The sequence below is a fragment of the Schistocerca americana genome, chromosome 8, assembly GCF_021461395.2.
Source record: "Schistocerca americana isolate TAMUIC-IGC-003095 chromosome 8, iqSchAmer2.1, whole genome shotgun sequence".
NCBI classification, from domain to species: domain Eukaryota; kingdom Metazoa; phylum Arthropoda; class Insecta; order Orthoptera; family Acrididae; genus Schistocerca; species Schistocerca americana.
In genome coordinates, this window is record NC_060126.1 from 509,058,640 (window position 1) to 509,082,422 (window position 23,783).

The 23,783-nt window shown below is 43.8% G+C and overlaps 1 protein-coding gene across 1 annotated transcript in view; it reads left to right on the plus strand.

The window, feature by feature from the left end:
• LOC124544701 (UDP-glucosyltransferase 2-like) overlaps window positions 1-23,783 on the plus strand; it is a 73,762-nt gene that overhangs the window by 8,551 nt on the left and 41,428 nt on the right. Inside the window, exons 2-3 of the mRNA XM_047123340.1 lie at window positions 9,289-9,523; window positions 22,284-22,867. Coding sequence (XP_046979296.1) covers window positions 9,289-9,523; window positions 22,284-22,867 — 819 coding nt within the window. The remainder of the gene's footprint in view (window positions 1-9,288; window positions 9,524-22,283; window positions 22,868-23,783) is intronic.

Consider the following 23,783-nt stretch of genomic DNA (forward strand, 5'->3'; position numbering starts at 1 on the left):
GACTCCTACTACTTCTCAACAAGCACTGACTACTGCCACATCTCGACAAGCACTCTCCACCACGACTTCTCGACAAGAGCTGCCAGTGGAGGCGGCGGAATAAAACTCTTTGGCGCAATCTCTGGCGCTGTGGCTCAGTGTAGCCACCTTTCAGAGTCTTCTTATCAGACTTGTAAAATGCCTCATAATATTACAGGAATTACTTTCTTGGTTTACATTACATTCATATCAGTTGAATAAATCGCGTCACAAATTAGATAGGCTTCCAGGTGACGCCAAACAGTATCATCGATACAAGCCTATTCTTCCTCCGCGAGAAGTTCGAAATAAAGTTATCCTCCAAGAAAGTTGTCGCCGCCGTCTTTTGCGACACGTTGCATGTGCCGCTGGTTTACACTCTCGTCCATGGAGAGACCGCGAATGCTGGCAGTTACTGTGCCACGTTGGAACAGTAGCTGGAGACGATTCGGAGATAACGGCTTTGGAAACGTGTCCTGTTGTTGCACGACAACGCCCGGCCACGAGCGGCCTCGGTTGTGTCTGATTTGCTCTGGCGTTTACGATGGGCACTACTGGAACACCCCCCGTACAGACCAGATTTTGCACCAGGTGAATCTCATCTCTTCGGACCGCTAAGGAAACATGTGGCCCGTCACCACTTCAGAAACGACGACCACATTCCGGATGTCGTTAAGTAACTGACCCCTAGACCTGGCTCCTCATTTTCTTCATGTTAGTTTGAGAGACTGATTTATCGATGGAACAAAAATTCTGAGACAGTCCTAGCGGCAAACGCTGTAACAAAAGACGACGCGCAGAATTACGGTTTCGGTGGATCTTGTTGCTCGGTTCCTATTTCAGCTAGGAACGTGGGGTAAAAAGTTTTCGGTTCAGCCCGGACCAGCGGTCATTTGTATAGCCATTTGACATCCTTCTTACTGTAGCTATGTTACGGTATATTAGGCAAGGTTTGAACCGGAGCTGACGCCCAGGCAAAGCGAATCGATTAATTTCTTCCGCGAAAGATTTTACTTGGGCTGGAATTAACGCTCAGCTAATAGCACTATTTGTACTGTACGCCGTTCGGATTTTAAGTGCAAAAACAGCCACACTTCAAGCACCCCGACTGGAGCGAGACTGATGGTCCACCGGTCTACAATCAGTTTCAACTGTTTGAAAAACCATGCTGCGTTTGGATTTTACGTGCCAAAAAACAAGTTTTTCTGGGAGATTTTTGACGCGCATCAGTTCTATATTTTAAACCTGTACGAATCGTTCCAAACTTTGCACGAAGGTAGTTAAAAGGAAAAAGTCATAAGGAATTATTTTATCGAATAATCTTTATCCATTGCCCAGATATTGACGGTTTAAAGTTGAGCTAAATGCAGCACGTAAAATTTGTTCTTATACGAACGGAATGTGCGGAAACGATATAAAGTGGATCAAATAAATAAAAAGTGCATTCCGTTAAAGTCGAACACTCGCTTTCAAAAATCTAGCTTCATTGGTATTTTAAGTGCAAAAACACGTTTTTGTGAGTTTTTTTTTCACGCGTTCCACTTATATGTTTCAAACTTGTGTGAATCGGTTCAAATTCTGTAAGAGGGTAGACAAATACACGTAATTAAGGGTAGACAAATACATGTAATTAATGGTTGTCCTGTCGGTTTGTGAAAGCTTTATTCGTTGCCACGATATAAGCAACATGGTACGGAAGAAAATAAAAAAAAGACCTGTACCGGATCAGTCGTCTCCCGCGTCAACGAAAATCTACATCGGTCGCCAAGCTGTGGCGGACTAATGTCAAAATTATGGTACAGTAAAAGCTGGGGACCAGAATGAAAAACGCTCTTACCATAGTGCAAGAAAAAGTCGAATATGTCGTGGGCGGAGTTAAGGTATGTAACAGAAGGGAAGTATCTTTTCGACTTATCTGGCCGCTTCAAAGACATTTAAATCAAAACATCTTTACATACTCGCGCTTTCTTCAAGTTAACCCTACTTCCCCAGCGCAGTGAGCTGTCTTAGCTGCAAGGTGTTGGCACAGTGCATCCTGTAATTTGTGGGATAAGTCCCTGATCCTGTCCCAAAATCCAGAAGACTCGCCAGCCCTAGTAAACGTGGCATGTGTCATGTTATACGACGCGACACACTTTACTTGAGATGACGCTTTAAATTACATGACATGAGTGCTAATACTAACTAGTAAAAACTTCGACTATATCAAGATGTTTTGATTTAAATGTTCTTGAAGCTATCAGATAAGCCAGAAAGTTAGTCTGTTTCTCTTACATCCCTAACTCTGCTCAGGATATATTCGCCTTTTTTGTAGTGTGAGACGAGCCTTTTTTAGTTCTGGTACACATTATGTTCCGGTTTTGGATACAGACGGATTTGTCGCCTTCTCAGTTAGAACGAGTAAGAATTGTATCTCACGTACTGTAGTGTTTCTTAAGGCAATGGTGTATGCCGTACGCTAACGCTCACAGGTTCATCTTTCGTTGGTTCCACGACGTTCAGGATGGAAATTAATCAAGTGAGCTCGGCAGCCAGTCATACGTTTGGTTTGACCCGTGGCTCCAGTTCCGTTAGTCACATATCACGTAAGACCTGCTGTAGGGTGAGATAAATGGCGGTTTATTGCCGTCGCACATAAACTGGAACTAAAGCTCGTCGGATTTCATGAATATGGTTCACGTTGTAAGTGCTTCTAGGATAAGATGAAATTGAAAGCAGTGAGATAGTCGTCTGCTGGCATAAAACAAATATTCTTACGTGTTAAAAGAATTTCGTGCTAAACGATGGCTGCGAGAAAACAACATGCAATTTTGGATAGGGAAAATTCTATTACAGTGCTGTAATTCAATTTGAATATTTTCTTTTTACTTTTAGAAATGACAATATCTTCCGGCTGAGATGTATTTATTCACAACCGCGATTTCGACTTATTACGTCATTCTCAACTGATGGCTCACTATGAAGTACGTCGATTCATAATTGCTCCTTTCCACAGAACAGCGTATTCGTGTCAACCACGTCTACATATTCCATATGCATAATAAGTCCCTTTATATAGATGACGAATACCACCTTCTTAATATGCATGTTGTTGTTGTGGTCTTCAGTCCTGAGACTGGTCTGATGCAGCTCTCCATGCTACTCTATCCTGTGCAAGCTTCTTCCTCTCCCAGTACCTACTTAAACCCACATCCTTCTGAATCTGTTTAGTGTCTTCATCTCTTGCTCTCCCTCTGCGATTTTTACCCACTACGCTGCCCTCCAATACTAAATTGGTGATCCCTTGATCCCTCAGAACATGTCCTACCAACCGATCCCTTCTTCTAATCAAGTTGTGCCACAAACTTCTCTTCTCCCCAATTCTATTCAATACTTCCTCATTAGTTACGTGATCTACCCTTAATATGCATATGGAGTATGAAAGCGAGGTTGACACGAGGCCAGAGTCCTCCGAAAAGGAACGATTATGGATCGGCAAACTTCATAGTGATCTGTCCCTTGAGAGTGGCGTAAGAGGTCGAAATAAAAAAAAAATGCAAATGGCTATGAGCACTATGGGACTTTACTGCTGTGGTCATCAGTACCCTAGAACTAAGAAATAATTAAACCTAACTAACCTAAGGACATCACACACATCCATGTCCGAGGCAGGATTCGAACCTGCGACGGTAGCGGTCGCACGTTTCCAGACTGTACCGCCTAGAACCGCTCGGCCACTGCGGCCGGCGATATAAGATGAACATCAAGAAAAGCAAAACGAGGATAATGGAATGTAGTCGAATTAAGTCGGGTGGTGCTGAGGGAATTACATTGGGAAATGAGACACTTAAAGTTGTAAAGGGGTTTTGCTAATTGGGGGGCAAAATAATTGATGATGGTCGAAGTAGAGAAGATATAAAATGTAGGCTGGCAATGGCAAGGAAAGCGTTTCTGAAGAAGAGAAATCTGTTAACATCGAGTATAGATTTAAGTGTCAGGAAGTCGTTTCTGAAAGTATTTGTATGGAGTGTAGCCATGTATGGAAGTGAAACATGGACGATAAATAGTTTGGACAAGAAGAGAATAGAAGCTTTCGAAATGTGGTGCTACAGAAGAACGCTGAAGATTAGATGGGTACATCACATAACTAATGATGAGGTACTGAACAGAATTGGGGAGAAGAGGAGTTTGTGGCACAACTTGACTAGAAGAAGGGACCGGTTGGTAGGACATGTTCTGAGGCATCAAGGGATCACAAATTTCGCATTGGAGGGCAGCGTGGAGGGTAAAGATCGTAGAGGGAGACCAAGAGATGAATGCACTGCGCAGATTCAGAAGGATGTAGGTTGCAAAAAGTATTGGGAGATGAAGATGCTTGCACAGGGTAGGGTAGCACGGAGAGGTGCATCAAACCAGTCTCAGGACTGAAGACCACAACAACAACATATCACAGTGGCAGGGGCCGCTCGTGGTACGGAGTCCTGGGGATGTGGCTCAGCAGGCGCGCGCCATTGGGTCCACCGACTCTGCACGACAGCTATCGGCATCTGACAGAAACTTGCAACTCCTTTGCCAACTTTGACGCCCTCCGGGTGATGTCAATGGGTGATACCACATTCTACGCACTGAAGGTCTTTACGCAACACATATTCGCTATCATGGGAAAAATCGTTATTTTACTGCAGTCTCTTTTTTTTAACATACAGTTTAGGAGAAGTTGTTCAATACCGCCGTCCTTTTATTCATTTCGCCATTACAATGGACATCTAAATATCCGTGCAAAATTCTCAAAGTTCATCCAATGTGCGTGGCGTTCGTCGATAAACGACGTCCTTTAGTGTTCCCCACAGGTAAAAGTCTAGAGGAGCTATGTCTGGGGAACGTGGTGGATACTCCACAGCACCTCTGCGGCCCATCCATATTCCTGGTAGATTTTCGTCGAGATACGCCCTAAAACGATTTTGGTAGTGGGCTGGGGCACCATCTTGTTGAAAGTAAACTCTTCTGTCTCCATACAAGTCTCGGATGGCAGGTAAAATGGATGTCTGAAGCTTCTGAAGGTACACCTCACCGGTAACAGTGCCGTCAAAGAAGAATGGCCCCTGTAAGAAAACCCACACCACACATTTACTCCTGGCAAATTGACGGTTTTGTCTACATCGACGTTCGGATTTACGGCGGCCCAGTGGATGCAATTGTGGCGATTTACTGTACCACTGAGTTTGAACTGTGCCTCGTCAGACCACACAATCATCTCTGCAAACTCTTCATCGTTGCGCACCATGTTATTAAACCACTCACAGTACTCCATTCTACGCCGAACACTTGAGCGACTCACTCCAGTTTCGCGGGCACAATGTCTCACAGACTACCATGGTGAGCGAGTGAATTGTTGTAACACACGACGGGAGTTAGCTGGACTTGTTACTGTTACAGGTCGTCCAGATGGTTGTTTGTGTACATCTTTAACACAGCCTTAGGCTTCAAATTTGTCTCGGATGCGACGAATCGTTAAACGTGTCGGTGGCTCTGTTTGATATTCATTTCGCCATTACCGTTGAACCTCATTAATGTTTTCGTACTTAAAATACCACTTCAAAACTGACTTCCTTTCATCGAATGTAAGCCTTGCGCCAGCTATGTTTACTCGAGTAATTAGGTGTAACTAAGAACAAAACACTGACTATCTGGCGACTGTCATCTGACAAAACAAAACAACGCAATACAACGCTTGTGTGGCGATTGCCGGAACTACAAACTATTACACTACCAAAGATGAGACAAGTCCGTCAATTAGTTTGCCAGTTATCGACTTTTAAACAGTGGATACTTTTTTTGGACCCCTCTATATATAACATACAACATAAATAACTTGACAGTAATAATAATATCGGGAACTAAATTAACGACCCATAAATGATGTAGACCACACAGTTGCGATTTGGTTAGAATAATGTTTATTCAGGAAGCAAACTAATAGCGCAAGTGACAGAGGCTCTGAGCACTATGGGACTTAACTTCTGAGGTCACCAGTCCCCTAGAACTTAGAACTACTTAAACTTAACTAATCTAAGGACATCACAAACATCCATGCCCGAGGCAGGATTCGAACCTGCGACCGTGGCGGTCATGCGGTTCCAGACTGTAGAGCCTACAACCGCTCGGCCACCCCGGCCGGCGGAAGTGATAGTGTTTAGAGTTACTGCCACACTCGAGCGCATATCCATTTCATACAGTTCGATCATTCACAATCTCATCGCGAAATAAGTCAATGTCCCACCTCGTTATCTTCGCGAAAAGTTAGAGTTCACACCAGGCGTGCGGCTGCTCACCGCTCTGAGACTAAGTCCCGCGATGCCACACAACGCGAAATTTTCTAAGTCGTTTCATCTCTCAGCAACCTAAACACCGACAGTCCGCTTCCGCGTCTCCGCCAGCACTGTCTCTTTTTGTTATCTCCAGCCGAACCGTCCCCTTTGGTGTCTCGACCAGAACTGCCCCTCTCTGCCTGTCTCCGGCCGGTTTTTCCGCGCGAGCCGAATATCGTCACTCAACTGACCAGGGCAGTTCCCTTTCCTGAAGCCGTCCATCTGATTGGCTACAGCTTATTCTACATTACTTTTCATTGTCAAAGCTTGACCACTTTCACGTTCTAAATAAAGTAACAATGATATCCTTTAGACAATAAACGTTAAATTCTTTTACGTAAAACCAATATAATATCCTTCTAAACTTTGAATGTCACGGCCAGTAGCCTTGCACCAATGTGCTTTCTGATAAATAAATAAAGAACTAAAGTAACTATTATGCACTAAACCTTAGAACAAGTATTCTATTACCTAATGACTGAATAAGGTGTCATGCTGTCATCATTCACTGTGTTTTGAGTGGAGGAAACGATGATATGATGCTTAACTGTAAATACTGATAATTTAAATTTACTATATCTCTTAAACAAATAAAGTTACAGAGTTGATATTTACTACGTTTGTCATTTTAATGATGCGCTTCTATATGAAATGTCGATCGTTAAGATCGAACAAAGCGTTCAGATTTTAGGATTCAGGTCTTTCTTACAAAACTTGTTAATTTAATTTTAACAGGAAATCCTAAACTATTATATATATGATCAATATTCAAGTTTTATTGGAACCACCATGAAAATTAAAGGAGGATGGCAGATTAAAATTACTGTGGCTGGATTCCCTGCATTACTACAGAATTAAATAGTTTTCATACATGTTTCCCTTTATGGCCGATCTTAGGACCGCCATATTTAACACTGCTACGTCTCCTTAACCACAAAAGCCTTTTCCTGGGTTTCTCTATGACGTAGGTTCTCGTTTGTCTCACTCGCACACAACATTGCTTAGGCCTCAGTAGACAATAGACAGCTGTGAGTTTCCCCAACTCGTGGTGAATCTGCGCCCTTTCTGGCACACGGTCCTGAATGACAGGGTTTGTTTCACAGCTCCTGTAGGCTGACTCTTTTGGTCATATACTTAAATCAGAGCGTAATGCTCGTTAACTCACAGCACTGTGCAAGCTGGTGGTGGTTCCACAAGTTGTGGACTGTGTTTAATGGACTGGACTGGGTCATTCACTGGAAATGGTTATTTTCGACTGCTTGCAGACTATTTGCAGCCATTCATGCACTTTATATTCCCAACCACCCCATGAACTATAGACCTTGCCGTTGGTGGGGAGGCTTGCGTGCCTCAGCGATACAGATAGCCGTACCGTAGGTGCAACCACAACGGAGGGGTATCTGTTGAGAGGCCAGACAAACATATGGTTTCTGAAGACGGGCAGCAGCCTTTTCAGTAGTTGCAGGGGCAACAGTCTGGATGATTGACTGATCTAGCCTTGCAACACTAACAAAAGCAAAACGAGGATAATGGAATGTAGTCGAATTAAATCGGGTGATGGTGAGGGAATTAGATTAGGAAATGAGACACTTAAAGTAGTAAAGGAGTTTTGCTATTTGGGGAGCAAAATAACTGATGATGGTCGAAGTAGAGAGGATATAAAATGTAGACTGGCAATGGCAAGGAAAGCGTTTCTGAAGAACAGAAATTTGTTAACATCGAGAATAGATTTAAATGTCAGGAAGTCGTTTCTGAAAGTATTTGTATGGAGTGTAGCCATGTATGGAAGGGAAACATGGACGATAAATAGTTTAGACAAGAAGAGAATAGAAGGTTTCGAAGTGTGGTGCTACAGAAGAACGCTGAAGATTAGATGGGTAGATCACATAACTAATGAGGAGGTATTGAATAGGATTGGGGAGAAGAGGAGTTTGTGGCACAACTCGACTAGAAGAAGGGATCGGTTGGTAGGACATGTTCTGAGGCATCAAGGGATCACCAGTTTAGTATAGGAGGGCAGTGTGGAGGGTAAAAATCGTAGAGGGAGACCAAGAGATGAATACACTAAGCAGATTCAGAAGGATGTAGGTTGCAGTAGATACTGGGAGATGAAGAAGCTTGCACAGGATGGAGTAGCATGGAGAGCTGCATCAAATCAGTCTCAGGACTGAAGAGCACAACAACAACAACAACATATTCCCAAACAATGATGGAATTTTTATGGACGACAATGCACCATGTATCTGGGCCACAGTTGTTTACGTTCGCAGCTCGTGGTCGTGCGGTAGCGTTCTCGCTTCCCGCGCCCGGGTTCCCGGGTTCGATTCCCGGCGGGGTAAGGGATTTTCTCTGCCTCGTGATGACTGGGTGTTGTGTGCTGTCCTTAGGTTAGTTAGGTTTAAGTAGTTCTAAGTTCTAGGGGACTGATGACCATAGATGTTAAGTCCCATAGTGCTCAGAGCCATTTGAACCATTTTTTTGAACCACAGTTGTTTACGATTGATTTGAAACAGATTGTGGACAGTTTGGGTGAATGATTTGACCACCCAGATCGTCCAACATGAATCCGATCGAACACATAGGAGGCCCAATCGAGAGGTCAGTTCACGAACATATTCCTGCAGTGGCAACACTTTCGGAATTGTGGACGGCTATCGAGGCAGCGTGGCTCAATAGTTCTGCAGTGGATCTCCAAAGACTTGCTGAGTCCATGCCATGTCGAGCTGCATGTACTACACCAGGCAAAACGAAGTCTGGCATTATATTAGGAGGTATCCCATGACTTCTGTAACCTCAGTGTAATGTCCATTAATGTGTGTCCAGACAAGTATGTGTTTGGGGTACATTGTGGAGCAGGCACTTAAGGCTGTTTGGAGAGTACAGGTGCAGAAGTGGTTGCCACCTGCTGATCTTGTCGTTACAGGGTGTGGCTCTGTTGGTCTCGGCTACTCTGGCGTGCTGCTTTGTGCTGCCATCGAATGGCGCCAACATCCTGGCCTTATTTCCCATGGGTGGCAAAAGCCACTGGATCGTCTTTCGAGAGATGCTGGTGGAGCTGGGCAGGAGGGGCCACCACCTCACCGTGGTGACCCCCTTCAAGGAGGAACACGAGAACTGGGAGCTTCTCAAAATGGCCGACCCTGTTTTTGATCTTGGAGGTACGTGAATTTCCTTCCTCTTCTGACCTGTAATCTAGAGAGTAATTGGCAACAGCTCCCCATTAAACCCGTTTTCTAGCTGGCGGCCCTGTATCACTTGTCTGCTGATGTGTAATACGTGAGACCCACCACTCCCATGCTTTTCCTTCGTAATGCTATCTAGTACTCGTATACAACACAGGCCTGCAAAGTAGCCATAAGACTTTTGTACAGCCGAGTAATGACGATTAGCATAGGCGATTAGTGGAAGGCAGGACGTCGCCTTGGGCAGTAACCACTGTAAACCGAAATGTATGCCACATAATTTCGTACAAGAGAGCCGGTTAGTGAAGTGTGATAATGGAGATTCCACGCGAGTCAAGAGTGTAAAGCCCGCATCTCGTGGTCGTGCGGTAGCGTTCTCGCTTCCCACGCCCGGGTTCCCGGGTTCGATTCCCGGCGGGGTCAGGGATTTTCTCTGCCTCGTGATGGCTGGGTGTTGTGTGCTGTCCTTAGGTTAGTTAGGTTTAAGTAGTTCTAAGTTCTAGGGGACTTATGACCACAGCAGTTGAGTCCCATAGTGCTCAGAGCCATTTTGAACCATTTTTCAAGAGTGTAATCGACAAGAGATCCGAATCCTTATCACTGTACTGCATAGCTCAGCGCTTCCCAACATGGGTATGATTGCCCCCAGAGGGGTAAAATTATATTTTCTGAGGGGTAAAAACAAACGGTTCGATAGTGTTTCGGGCAGAAAACTAAATTTTTCAGGCTATGAGTATTATCGTTATTTTATGAGACTGTAATACTGATTATACACTGAAGTGCCAAAGAAATCGGTATAGGCATGCGAAATCAGATACAAAGATATGCAAAGAGGCAGAATACGGTGCTATGACCGGCAACGCCTATCTAAGACATTAAGTGTCTGCCGCAGTTGTTACAACGGTTACTGCTGCTAAAATGGCAGCTTATCAAGATTTAAGTGAGTTTGAACATGGTGTTATAGCCAGTGCGCGAGCGATGGGACGCAGCATCTCCGAGGTAGCCATAAAGTGCGGAATTCCCTGTACGACAATTTCACGAGTGTACCGTGAATATCAGGAATCCGGTAAAACATCAAATTTCCGACATCGCTGCGGCCTGAAAAAGATCCTGCAAGAACGGGAGCAACGACGAATGAAAATAATTGTTCATTGTGACAGAAGTGCAACCCTTCCGCAAATTGTTGCAGATTTCAATGCTGGGCCACCAGCAACTGTTAGCGTGCGAACCATTCAACGAAACACCATCGATATGGGGTTTCCGAGCCGAAGGTCCACTCTTGTCCCCTCGATGACTGCACGACAAGAAGCTTTAAGCTTGGCCTGGGTCTGTCAACACCGACATTGGACTGTTGGTGACTGGAAGCTTGTTACCTGGTCGGCCGAGTCTCGTTTCAAATTGTGTCGAGTGGACGTGTATGGGTACGGACACAACCTCATGAATCCATGGACCCTGCATGTCAGCAGGTCACTCTTCAAGCTGGTTCAAGCTCGGTACTGGCGTGGGAGGAGTGCATTTGGAATGGTATGGAATCCCTGATACGTATAGATACGACTCTGACAGGTGACACGTACGTAAGCATCCTGTCTGATCACCTGCACCCGTTCGTGTCCATTGTGCATTCCGACGAACTTGGCCAGTTGCAGCAGGACAATGCGACACGCTACACGTCCAGAATTGCTACACAGTGGCTCCAGGAACACTCTACTGGCCACCATACTAACTAGACATGAACATTATTGAGCATATCTGGGATGCTTTGCAACGTGCTGTTCAGAAGAGATTTCCAACCTCTCGTACTCTTGTGGATTTGTGGACAGCCCCGCAGGGTTCATAGACTCAGTTACCTCCGCCTTCAGACACAAGTCGAGTCCATACCAAGTCCTGCTGCGGCACTTCTGCGTGCTCGCGGGGGCCCTACACGATATTAGGCAGGTGTACCAGTTTCCTTGCCTCTTCAGTTTATAAGTTACCAAAGCGAAAATTTGGAAAGAGTACGTCAAAATCTACAATAATATCAATTTTTAAGACTCTGGGAAAACTTTCCAGGTAAAAACACCAAACTCCTGGACTAACGGACCAGTCACAGTTGTATGCCCCACAAATCTAAATACTGTCGGTTCGACCGGCGGACGACCGATATGGGGGTACCTTTCAGAGTCACTCAGGTGCTCATAACGCTGTCTCAGACGCTACGTGGCATCCCCGCGCCTTTCTCAGCGATCACTCGACATCTGGCGCTGCTCACGCCCTTTATACGCCCTAGCAGGCCTGTATCGACACTAAAGAAGAACAACAGTGATGCAGTCTGGTGGCCGTTCTGCTTGTCACAGACCACCACTGACACACCCGCGGATGGTGAGTACCTGTACCAAGTTACACTGGCACTCGACCGTGTCATGTGGATGTTCCACTTTTTTTGCCCGGCAGTGTTATGCCGGAACCGGTAAAGACGCCATAATTCTGTTTACACTCAGATCTAACTGTCAAAAAGTCCTGTTTAAATGACACACTATTTCTTTTCGTACACTGAAGAACGAAAGAAACTGGTACACCTGCTTAATATCGTGTAGAGAGACCGCGAGCATGCAGAAGTGCCGTAGCACGACGTGGCATAGACTCGACTAATGTCTGAATTAGTGCTGGAGGGAACTGACAGCACAAATCCTGCAGGGCTGAACATAAATACGTAAGATCTCGTCTGAACAGCACGTTGCAAGGTATACCAGATATGCTAAATAACGTTCATGTCTGGGAAGGTTGGTGGTCAGCATAAGTGTTTAAACTCGGAAGAATGTTCGTGGAGCCACTCTGTAGCAATTATGGACGTGTGGGGATTGCCCAAGTCCGTCGGAATGCACAACGGACACGAATGGGTGCAGGTGATCAGACAGGATGGTTACGTACGTGTCACCTGTCAGAGTCGTATCTAGACGTATAAGGGGTCACACATCACTCCAACTGCACGCGCCCCACACCATTACAGAGCCTCCACCAACTCGAACAGTCCCCTGCCGACATGCAGGGTCCGTGGATTCATGAGGATGTCTACACACCCGTACACGTCCATCCGCTCGATAGAATTTGAAACGACACTGGCCCGACTAGATGACATGTTTCCAGTCACCAACAGTCCAATGTCGGTGTTGTCGGGTCCAGGCGAATCGTAAAGCTATGTGTCGTATAGTCATCAAGGATACACGAGTGGGTCTTCGAATCCGAAAGCCCATGTCGATGATGTTTTGTTGACTGGTTCGCACGCTGACACTTGTTGGTTGCCCAGCATTGAAATATACGGCAATCTGCGGAAGGGCTGCAGTTCTGTCACATTGAACAATTTTTGTTGATACCGTTCTTCCAGGATCTTTTTCCGGCCGCAGCGATGTCGGAGATTTGATGTTTTACCGGATTCTTGATATTCACGGTACACTCGTTAAATGGTCGTACAGGAAAGTCTCTCCAATTCATGGCTACCTCGGAGACGCTGTGTTCCATTCCTCATGCGCCAACTACAACACCACGTTCAAACTCACTTAAATCCTGATGGTCTGGCATTGTAGCAGCAGTAACCGTTCTAACAACTGCACCAGACACTTGCCTTATATATGCGTTGCTGACCGTAGCGGCGTATTCTGCCTGTTTACATAACTCTGTATTTGATACGCAAGCCTATACCAGTTTGTTTGGCGCTTCAGTGTAGTTACATTAATTACAGACATCTCGGTATCAATTTTGCTTATTCGAGGGCAACTGGAGTAATTTATGCTCCTAGTACTGCAATCCTTCAGGAGAGAAACTGAAAGTCGTTTCACTCTTTAGAATCCGATTACTGCTTTCGGAGTAGTTACAACGTTTAGAACGTAGGCCTGTTTAGAAATTACACGGACTGCGCGGCCCCTCCCGCCGGAGGTTCGAGTCCTTCCTCGGACATGGGTGTGTGTGTGTGTTGTTCTTAGCATTAGGCAGTTTGGGTTCGTTAAGTTGTAAGTAGGCTATTTAGGTTTTATGTTGGTAACGCCACGTAGCGCTCTGTATGAACATCACTGGCTGTGCTGTGTGCAGCCTGTGGATGGTTGGCATTGTTGGAATACTCGCTATTGTAGTGTTGGGCAGTTGGAGGTGAGCCGACAACTGCGCAACGCAACGCGATGTTCACATCCAACTGCCCAATACTACGATAGCGAGTATTCCAACAATGCCAACCAGCCACAGACTGCACACAGCACAGCCAGTGATTTTCATACAGAGCGCTACGTGGCGTTACCAACATAAAACCTAAACAGCCCAGTGTTGCCAATTTAGCGACTTTGTCGCTAGAAATGGCGACTTTTGCCTTCGTCTTAGCGACAAAAAAAAAAAAAAAAACTTTTTAGCTACAAAAATTATTTAGCTACTTATCTGGCGACTTTTGGAGTACTGACGACTTTTGAAGTACAAATCAAAACTATTTTGGGCCAGTGTTTTCATTAACAAAACTAAAATTTTAACCATAGAATAGGTACTTTACTAAATTTGTTCTTGATTTACTAAGTTAAATTAAGTTCTTAGCAGATCATGTAGCATTGTTCAGCATTTAGTAAACCTGGATGTGGGAACTGCGTACAGAGTAAGAAAACCTTGACTATAGAACAACTCATTATTCATTACCCACTAGCCTGTTATCGTCGATAACGTATCGATCTATAATTCCTCAACTTTTGAACTCCCTTTATTTTTCGAATTGACAAATAACATACGTAATATTAAGTATAATAAAATACATTTCTGTCCAGCAACCTCTAATTTTTCGAAATGTTAACTCGCAGTTAAATTATTAGCACATGCACAGTGGTAACGCAAGAACAATTCGGTGGGGGTATCTCAGACATTATTACGTTTTAAACAATGAACAATAAGACTGATATCGAGTTACCGAGTGAGTTGATTGTTTCATGACCTCTAGTTCGCCTGAGTTTTAATGTATTTTCAGTGATTATAAATTGATGAAACTTATGTTGTGGTGGCTTACATAATGGATTTACCGCAGGAGAAGAACCAGTACACTCAGAAATATCGGGATGCGTGGGAAGCAGAACTTGAATTCAATGGGTGGCTGAAACCAGTCGTTGGAGACTTATCCAAGGCAAGATGTCAAGTATGTGCAACAGAGTTTTATGCTAAATTGTGTGATATTAGAAAGCTTTCGAAAACTATTAAGCAGAAACAAAAAATTGACTTAAAAAAAAAACACAAACCACCTTACCTGTGAAAATTGTTCCGAAAACTACAGTTAGAATAGCAAGCAGAGCAGAAGGCACCCTTTCTTTATTTACTGTTGAACATTGTTCTATTTTAGCTGTAGATCATTTAGGAATACTGTGCAAGAAGGTGTTTTCCGTTGATGAGGGCGCTAAAAACATGCAATTACATCGTACAAAGTGCACTAACGTTATAATTGAAGTTTTGGCTCCATATTTTATAGAATCGTTGGTTGAAGATATAGGTAACCAAAAATACAGTGTACTAATAGATGAATCTACAGATGTATCAATATCTAAAATGCTAGGTACCGTTATACGGTACTATAGTGTAAACAATCAAACCATTAGATCAGCAATTCTCAAACTCGCTGTAGTAGAAACTGCAGATGCAAGAAATCTGGCTGCTGTTCTTGTGAATTCTTTGAAAGATTTCAAACTTCCAATCGCTAATGTGGTAGGAATTGGCACAGATAATGCTTCTGCAATGGTTGGAATAAACGATGGGCTTTTCGAACAACTCAAGAGAGAATATGGTTTGAAGCATTTGGTATTGATCCGTTGCATTTGTCACCCTCTTCAGCTTGCAGTTTCGCACGCCTCGGTGAATACCATACCTAGAAACATAGAGTTTCTTGTACGGGAAACCTACAATTGGTTCTCCATTTCACCCAAAACACAAGAGGAATATAAAAAGGTTTATGAGTCAATAAATTGTGGAAAACAGCCACTAAAAATTTTGAAGGTCTGTGCAACACGTTGGCTTTCAATTGAACCAGCAACACGAAGAATTCTGGAGCAGTGGGAAGAACAAAAGCTAAATTTTTCACTTGCCATGGTTCAAGACAATTGTTACACTTCCGATCTTTTGTACAAGATGTATTGTGAAGACTCAAATCATCTTTACATGTTTTACCTTAAACATGCTTTAAAAGACGTACAAATAGCAGTAAAAGCTTTTGAAGGAGAAGACAATGACCCCACTAAATTACCTGATACACCTGTATTTCTCATGCAGTCACTCGGACAAAACATAGTTTTTCCAACTGTTGATTTGTTGACAACACGCGAATCAGAACCTTTGTTTTATGTTTGAACTGAAATTGTCAGAGTCAAGTTTGTCTGAAGAAAATAAAGTTTATTTGAAGAAGAGATGCATTCAGTTTAGTCTGAAACTCATTAAAGAATTCAACAAAGACTGCCAAGTAACGTTACGATCCTGAAAAAAATGTCAATGCTGAATGTTGAAGAAACAGTAAAAGTGAATAAAAATAATGCTGTAGCGGATGTAGCCAAAGAATTGGGTTTTAGTGGCGATTTCATAGACCGTATGGTGCAAGAATTGCATAATATCAACTTCATTAGGGGGAATAACACTGCCAACACTGTTCGATTTTGGAGTGAGGTTTTGCAGTATAAAAATGCCGCAGGGGAGAATCCTTTTCCTTTGATTTCACAGCTAGCAATGACTGTGCTATGCCTACCGCATTCCAATGCAGAAGTGGAAAGAATATTCAGCTCTATGAACATTATAAAAACTAAACAACGTAACAGATTATCGTTAAAGACAATTAATGCTTTGATCATATTGAGAGACCAGCTGAACAAAGAAAATAAAGATTATGCATCTTGTGAAATACCGTCAGACGTATTGGAGCTTATTGGAACGAACAGAAGTTACTCTTTTGCGACAAAACCAGTCGAACTGCAACATCATCTTTTGAGCGACGTTCAACCCTCTACATCAACTACAGTTCTGTCAGAGCATGACACAGAAGAGTTATTCGATCTTCTGAGTGACGACGATGAATAGCTTTCATACCGGTATGTATATATTTTGTAACCCATTTTGAGTTCTTGCTTTCTTTTGTTACAAATATAGTTGTATATTTCTAGTATATTTGACTACTGTGATTGAGTCAACAACATATGTGTTGCGTCAATTATGATAACATGTTTAATTAAACGTTAGCGTATTTTATATGTATGTTGTTGCAAGCGATGCGTCATTTAATTAAGATTGGATTGGATTGTTTGGGGGAAGAGAGCAAACTGCGAGGTCATTCGGAATAGGGAAGGACGGGGAAGGAAGCCGGCCGTGCCCTTTCAAATGAACCATCCTGGCATTTGCTTGGAGCGATTTAGGGAAATCACAGAAAACCTAAATCAGGATGGCCAGACGTGGGATTGAACATTTAATTAAGACAATATAGCAATTACGTATGAGACATTTTTATTAAAATTTTATTACCCCCCCCCCCCCCCCCCCCCCCCACCGCACTGGCTTATTGCACCATGCACCATTCGAAGCACGAAATTTTCAGTACACCCCTAGTAAAATCAGTTTTAGCGACTTTCTAGCGACTTTTGATATTGAATCTAGCGACTTGGGTTTTTTAGAGTTGGCAACACTGAAACAGCCTACTTACAAAGTAGTGTGCACGTCTAGGGACCGATGACCTCAGCACTTTGGTCCCTTATAAATTCACACACATTCAAACATTTTTTAGAAGTTAAACGACTTCATATTTTGACTGAAATAAGGACGCGCCCTGTTTTTTCCTGGTGCACGGTCTTCAGGTACAATAATGGGACGATGTGTTCGCTATTCTTTAGCTGCAAAAAGCTACATCGCGCATAAAAAACGTATCACTTTTTCGGAACCCCATAAATGTCTGCCACTGAGCCGCATAAGTTTGAAATTTGGCTTCAAGGTGCCATAAACCTTCCCCTGTAGTGACGCAAAAGCGTGGTGGCCTGTGACGTCACCATCGGTCTCAATGACGCTTCATACAGCAAAGCGTCGACAAATGCGAAAAAGGAAGCCCCAGCTTAGAAGTTCATGTCAGCTATAAGGTGGGTCAGTGATTTGACATTGGCACCAAATTTCACCACAATCCTGCCCAAGCCCATCGTGGGCATGTCACACGATGAGACGGTAGCCGTACCCCCTCTTACCCAAGTTTCATCCCTTCTTTCGACAGCTCTACAGTGGAGTTCACAACCGTGACACACAGCGTCGATATCACGCGGTTTCCTAACCGATGGCCCGGGAAAACAGTTGATACACACCGCTACTCAGAATTGACACGAAAAGCACTCAGACGGTGGCACAAAGGGCGTCGATGAAACCACCCCTTTTTCCTCGGGGCGTTGATTCGTGCACATTTCGCTGTCGAAAACGACATCGTGCTGGTGTAACAGCTACGCGCCGCCATAGTTTCACATGGATTCCTGGTACTAAAACAACTACTGTACAAGCTCTTAACTGACAACACGAGGGGTACTCATTAGCAATGACGCATAGTGTAACAAAAGACGGTTCGAGCTGTACATCGATACTTTCTCCGTTGCAATAGCTACAACGGTAAGTTCAGTCATAGCGTTTTGCGCCTGACGTTATAGCGATCAAACGAACAATCAAAAAATAACGAACGTCCGCCTGTACAGAGAGAGTGGCAGTATCTTTAAACCGTTAAAGGAATATTTTCTGCTAATTGTGGTCTGGCTTCGATGTCTCTTCATAGTTAACAGTAGCCAAAAATTGCTCGAAAAATCACGCTACCTCTTAAATGTTACTGCGTATGTCGCCCCCTTTTCGACTAAAATGTGATACTCACAGAACAAGTAAAAGTATACATATTCACTATTCCGTCAAGGTACAACATTTTGATGTTCGTCATGCGATGTAACCAAAACACATTTATCATCCAGGTCAATAGCCTATAACCCTCCTACCTCTCCGGCTAATTAGGCTCTTCTATATGTACCTAAAGTCCCTAATCTGTGGGGAAAAGGCATCTACTCCGAAGAACAATGCAAAACGGAGGGAAGTAGATGGAGTTATAACCGAATCGCCGCTGCTCAGTATTTTAGCAATGACGTTAAGAAACTAAGTTCGGTTAACTTTATATATTTCTAATTACATAAACTAGTTTTTTAATTAATAGTAGTTAGTGGAAAATTTGGAAGAAAGGTTTTCTAAATATGTGAATGAAATAACCAACGGTCGCCAGTTCCTTACCGGAACAAGAATAATTAAATTGAAATTGAACTTTACACTCGTAACCAATCTTACGTAAGAATATTTATTGGCGTGGGCAGTACCTAACGCACACTATCAAGAACTTAACAGCACACGTCACAGTAGCCAAATAATAATCAAATAGCAAACACATACAGTATATCATATCAATTTTCAAAGATCAGTTAAGGTAAGATTGTTTACTGGATGTGGACAGAAACTTTTTGTTACATTACTCGCCGTAATACTCAATGTCGTAATTGTAGAAAGGAGAAACATTGTTTGAATTTAGCAGTTACTTTGATATTTCTTTATAATAAAAGTTACAAATTATACCACAAGTTATAAATTAGAACTGTGATTTGACAGTGAAATCCAGTGTCCAAATTCCGTAAAGTTTTACTACCAATTTTTTATTATGAAAGTTGCTCTATTTGAAGCAAATGAATTAATACTGGCTTTTGCATCTTCTATTTTTGACATCATTCATACTACAGCCTAAGATTTAATTATCACGTAATAGTCCAAAGTTGTAAAAATTATGTTTTGATAGTCTAATAAATTAATGTTCACTTCAATTTCAGTTCATTTTCTGATTATCTCGGTTCATACAAAGGGATAGGGTGGATACTACTTGGATAATGGCTTAGGAAAGTTATTTACGTTACATCCACGAAAATAATGTTATTTAAGCAATAAAATTCCAACTACACTAGGCAGTCTATTACAATTCTAGCTATAAAAAGTGTAAACCTTACTTCTCTTCATGATGCCATTGGTTTACAGAGTGACTTCATTTAGCGGTAAATAGGGCACAGGTCTATCTTCTTGCCATACCATAGACAATAACAAGGGCCCTCAGTACTCTTGATGTTATGTGAATTACTGTTACCGCATTTGTACTGTGTCCAATTAATCTATAGCTTGCCCGCATTAAACAACCGCCAAAACAACCAATTCAGTTTTTACTGCTCCGAACTTCGGAAACAGACTTTCTGTCTCCGCACTTCTGCACAGCCACACCGTGGAATACACACAACCAACGACACCAATCGTTTCCTTGCGACTCCCAACTGCTACATTTTTGGCGCGCTCGCACGCCCAGCGATAATGCTTTTACAATTGATTGCACTCTTTGACAATAGCTTTTTCCCTGACTAGGCCAGCGTGTCTACTTTCAAAATGTTAACATTCCATGCATATTCTCTTTTTTAAATAACAAACAGAATTTATAACTTGACAACATATTTACAAGAATAATATTCAGCAGAAGTAATACAGCAAACTTCGCAAAACACGTAGAAAATGTATGATCATGCATAGAGTTGTGGTGTTACAAGCTTACTTAATAGCGGGTATGCCCACCTTCGAAATGGATAACAGCGGCGACGCGTCGTGTCATGGAAGCAAAATGGGAACTTCGTAGATCGCTGGAGGGAGTTGTCACGACATCTGCACACACAAGCCACCTAATCACCGTAAATTTCGTGGGGAGGGGGTGGAGGGGAGGGGGGGCGTGATGAGCTCTGACGCCACTTTCAGTCACATCCCAGATTTGTTCGATCAGGTTCAAATCTGGCGGCGAGTTGTGGGGGGGAGGGGGGGAGGGGGGGAGGCAGCGTCTGAATTGCAGCTCACGGATTGTTCCTCACACTTCTGGATTTGTGACATGGCGCATTATCTTGCTGAAAAATGCCACTGCCATCGGGAAACACGATCGTCCTGAAGGACTGTAAGTGGTCTGCAGCCAGTCTACGATAGTCCTTGGCTGCCTTGCATGAGCTCCACTGGACCCGTGGATGCCCACGTGAATGCTAACGAGAGTATAACGGAGCCGCCGCCAGCTTGTCTCTGTCCCGCAGTACAAATGTCAAGCAGGTGTCTCCGTGGAAGAAGGCCTATTCGCACCCATCCGTCGGCACAATGAGGAAGGTGTCATGGGTCATCAGACCGTGCAACGCTCTGCCACTGAGCCAACGTCCAGTGCCGATGGTCACCTGTCCATTTCAGTCGTAGTTGCCGATATCGTGGTGTTGACATTGGTTCATGCATGGGTCGTCGGCTGCGGAAACCCATCGTTAGGAGTGTTCGGTGCGCTGTGTGTTCAGACACACTTGTACTCTGCCCAGCATTAAAGTCCGGTATTAGTTCCGCCACAGTTCGCCGCCTGTCCTGTTTTACCAGTCTGCCCAGCCTAGGACGTCCGACATCTCTAAAGAGTGGTGGTCGCCCAATACCACGCCGTGTAGGCATGGTTTCACCGTGATTTCGGAACTTGTTGAAGACACTCACCACGGCACTCCTCGAACACCCGACAAGTCGTGCAGTTTCCGAAACTCTCGTGCCGAGCCTTCGGGCCAATGGCTCGCCTTCCCGATTCCACACACGGACAGCACGCTCACTGTTACTACATGCACCGTGCGTGTATGTAACTAGAAGACATTCCTCGCCAGGAGACGCTGCTGTCGCCTGGACTGTTCTGTGTTGGTAGTTGGTCGGTGGTCGTAATGGTCTGGCCGATAGTGTACTTACTCCTTAGGGAAATGCCGCTACAAAAGGAACTATGCGACCAAGGCACACGACCTAAACCGGCCTATTGTTGGTAGGCAAGACACAGCATGTTTTCTCGGAAGTGCCCCAAGGAAGTGTTTTGGATTCCTTGCTGCTCATATTGTACGTTAATGACTTAATAGTCAGGGGTCGATCTTTATGAAATGGACAGATGGTGCGATGGTGCACGCACCCTACTCGTGAGTAAGTTTAAAATTGCCACGCTACCATGTAGGTTAGATTTTCTGCGTTTTCCGCAGACAAACTCGTGCAGATTTCGGTTCCTCTGAACGTCTGTGCGTGGCACGTTCTCCCCTACTATTGCAGCCACTTCATTTGTTATATTTATAAGTCTACCTCTGAATTTCTACAGTTAATTTCACTGTAAGGCCCTCATTAAGACTGAGGACAAGTGAAGAAATTCGGCCGCGCGGGATTAGCCGAGCGGTGTTGGGCGCTGCAGTCATGGACTGTGCGGCTGGTCCCGGCGGAGGTTCGACTCGTCCCTCGGGCATGGGTGTGTGTGTGTTTGTCCTTAGGACAATTTAGGTTAAGTAGGGTGTAAGCTTAGGGACTGATGACCTTAGCAGTTAAGTCCCATAAGATTTCACACACATTTGAACATTTGAAGAAATTCGTATCTTCGTACGAGATCTTATGTCCGTTCGTTCGGCTATCACTGACTTTTCCAGTTTCCTTAATATTGTGTGACGCTAACACATTAGCTGTTCATGCGAAGCCAAGGAGCAGCGTCCGATTTTCTTTCCAGATATCGTCAAGCACTCGGTCCTTAGAAACGTTACTATCGACGGGACACTGAACTCTTATTTTCCTTCAGACTTTGCATGAACTGCGTTATTATGATGGGTCGATACAATCAGAATACTAATATGCTAATTTTTCTCTCTCTCTCTCTTTTCTGCAGGATTCACTTTTTTCTCCTTCGGTAGGCTTCCGCCTGCTCTGCTAATCATGTTTATGCTTTACGGCTCTGCCGACGAGTGTCGGAAGTATATGGAAGACGAAGCCTTGAGGACCTTGATCGACTCCCGGGACCGGAAGTTCGACCTCGTCATACTGGAGACGTTCTTCAACGAGTGTCTGCTCGCCTTCGCGCACAAGTTTGGGACTCCAGTCGTGCAGGCGGTCGCTTTAGGCGGTGGAGCCAGCTGGATGAACGACATGGTCGGGAACCCCTACCCGCTGGCCTACGTCCCTGAAACCTGCCTACCGTACACCAGCAACATGAACCTCTTCCAGCGTGCCAACAACGTCTTCACCGCATCGCTTTTCAGGCTTTACCGCCAGTTCTTTTATCTCCCAGCTATGGACAGAGTGGTCAAGGAGTACATCAAAGACATCACGGTGCCTCCTATAGCGGAACTAGAGCGCAATACTTCCCTCTTGCTGCTCAATTCGCACTTCAGCTTCCAATACGCGAGGCCGTTCGTACCAAACGCCGTGGAGGTCGCCGGTATGCACATCAGACCCCCTAAGAAACTTCCACAAGTAAGTTGTGTACATTTTTCTCATATCTGTAAACATTAGCACGTATTAATACTTACTCCTTACGGGAAATGAAGCTACAAACGGAACTATGCGACCAAGGCACACGACCGCAAACGGCCTATTGTTGGTAGGCAAGACAAAGCATGTTTTCTCGGATGTGCCCCAAGGAAGTGTTTTGGATTCCTTGCTGCTCATATTGTACGTTAATGACCTAGCCAAAAATACTAATGGTATTATTTATTTTATTTACACGTCTAGTTCCGTAGAACCAAATTGAGGAGCAAACCTCCAAGGTCATGGAACGTGTCAGTACATGAAATTACAACATAAAAGTAACAACAGCTAAAATAAAATGCTTATGAACCCAAAAAAAGTCAACCCCTAAGTTTACGTGAACGTCATCAACAATATAACATAGGAATCAGCTTAATTCTTCAAGCAACTCCGCTACAAAATAGAATGAGTGACCCATGAGGACACTCTTCAGTTTCGATTATAAAGCGCGTGGATTACTGCTAAGATTTTTAAATTCTTCTGCTACCTTACTGAAGATGAGTGCTGCAGTGTACTGCACACCTTTCTGCACAAGAGTTAGGAAAGTGCGATCCAAAATGGCAGATTGGAATTCTGTCTAGAATTAACTGAGTGAAAGCTGCTAATTCTTGGGAATAAGTGGATATCGTTAACAAGAAACGACAGTAAATAATACATATACGGGCTGCCCCATTTCTCTTGACCACCCTAAATAACTGTTTGTGCAGATGCAAATTACAAAAAGTTTCAAGCAAATATTCTTAAGCCGTCAGGGGGACATCAATCGGCATGATTCCCTTCGTTGTAGCTCTGTTTTTACAAAGATATGAACAGCGGTATGACTTTTTTAAATGGCACCCTGTATTTTTTTTCGGTAATTCAT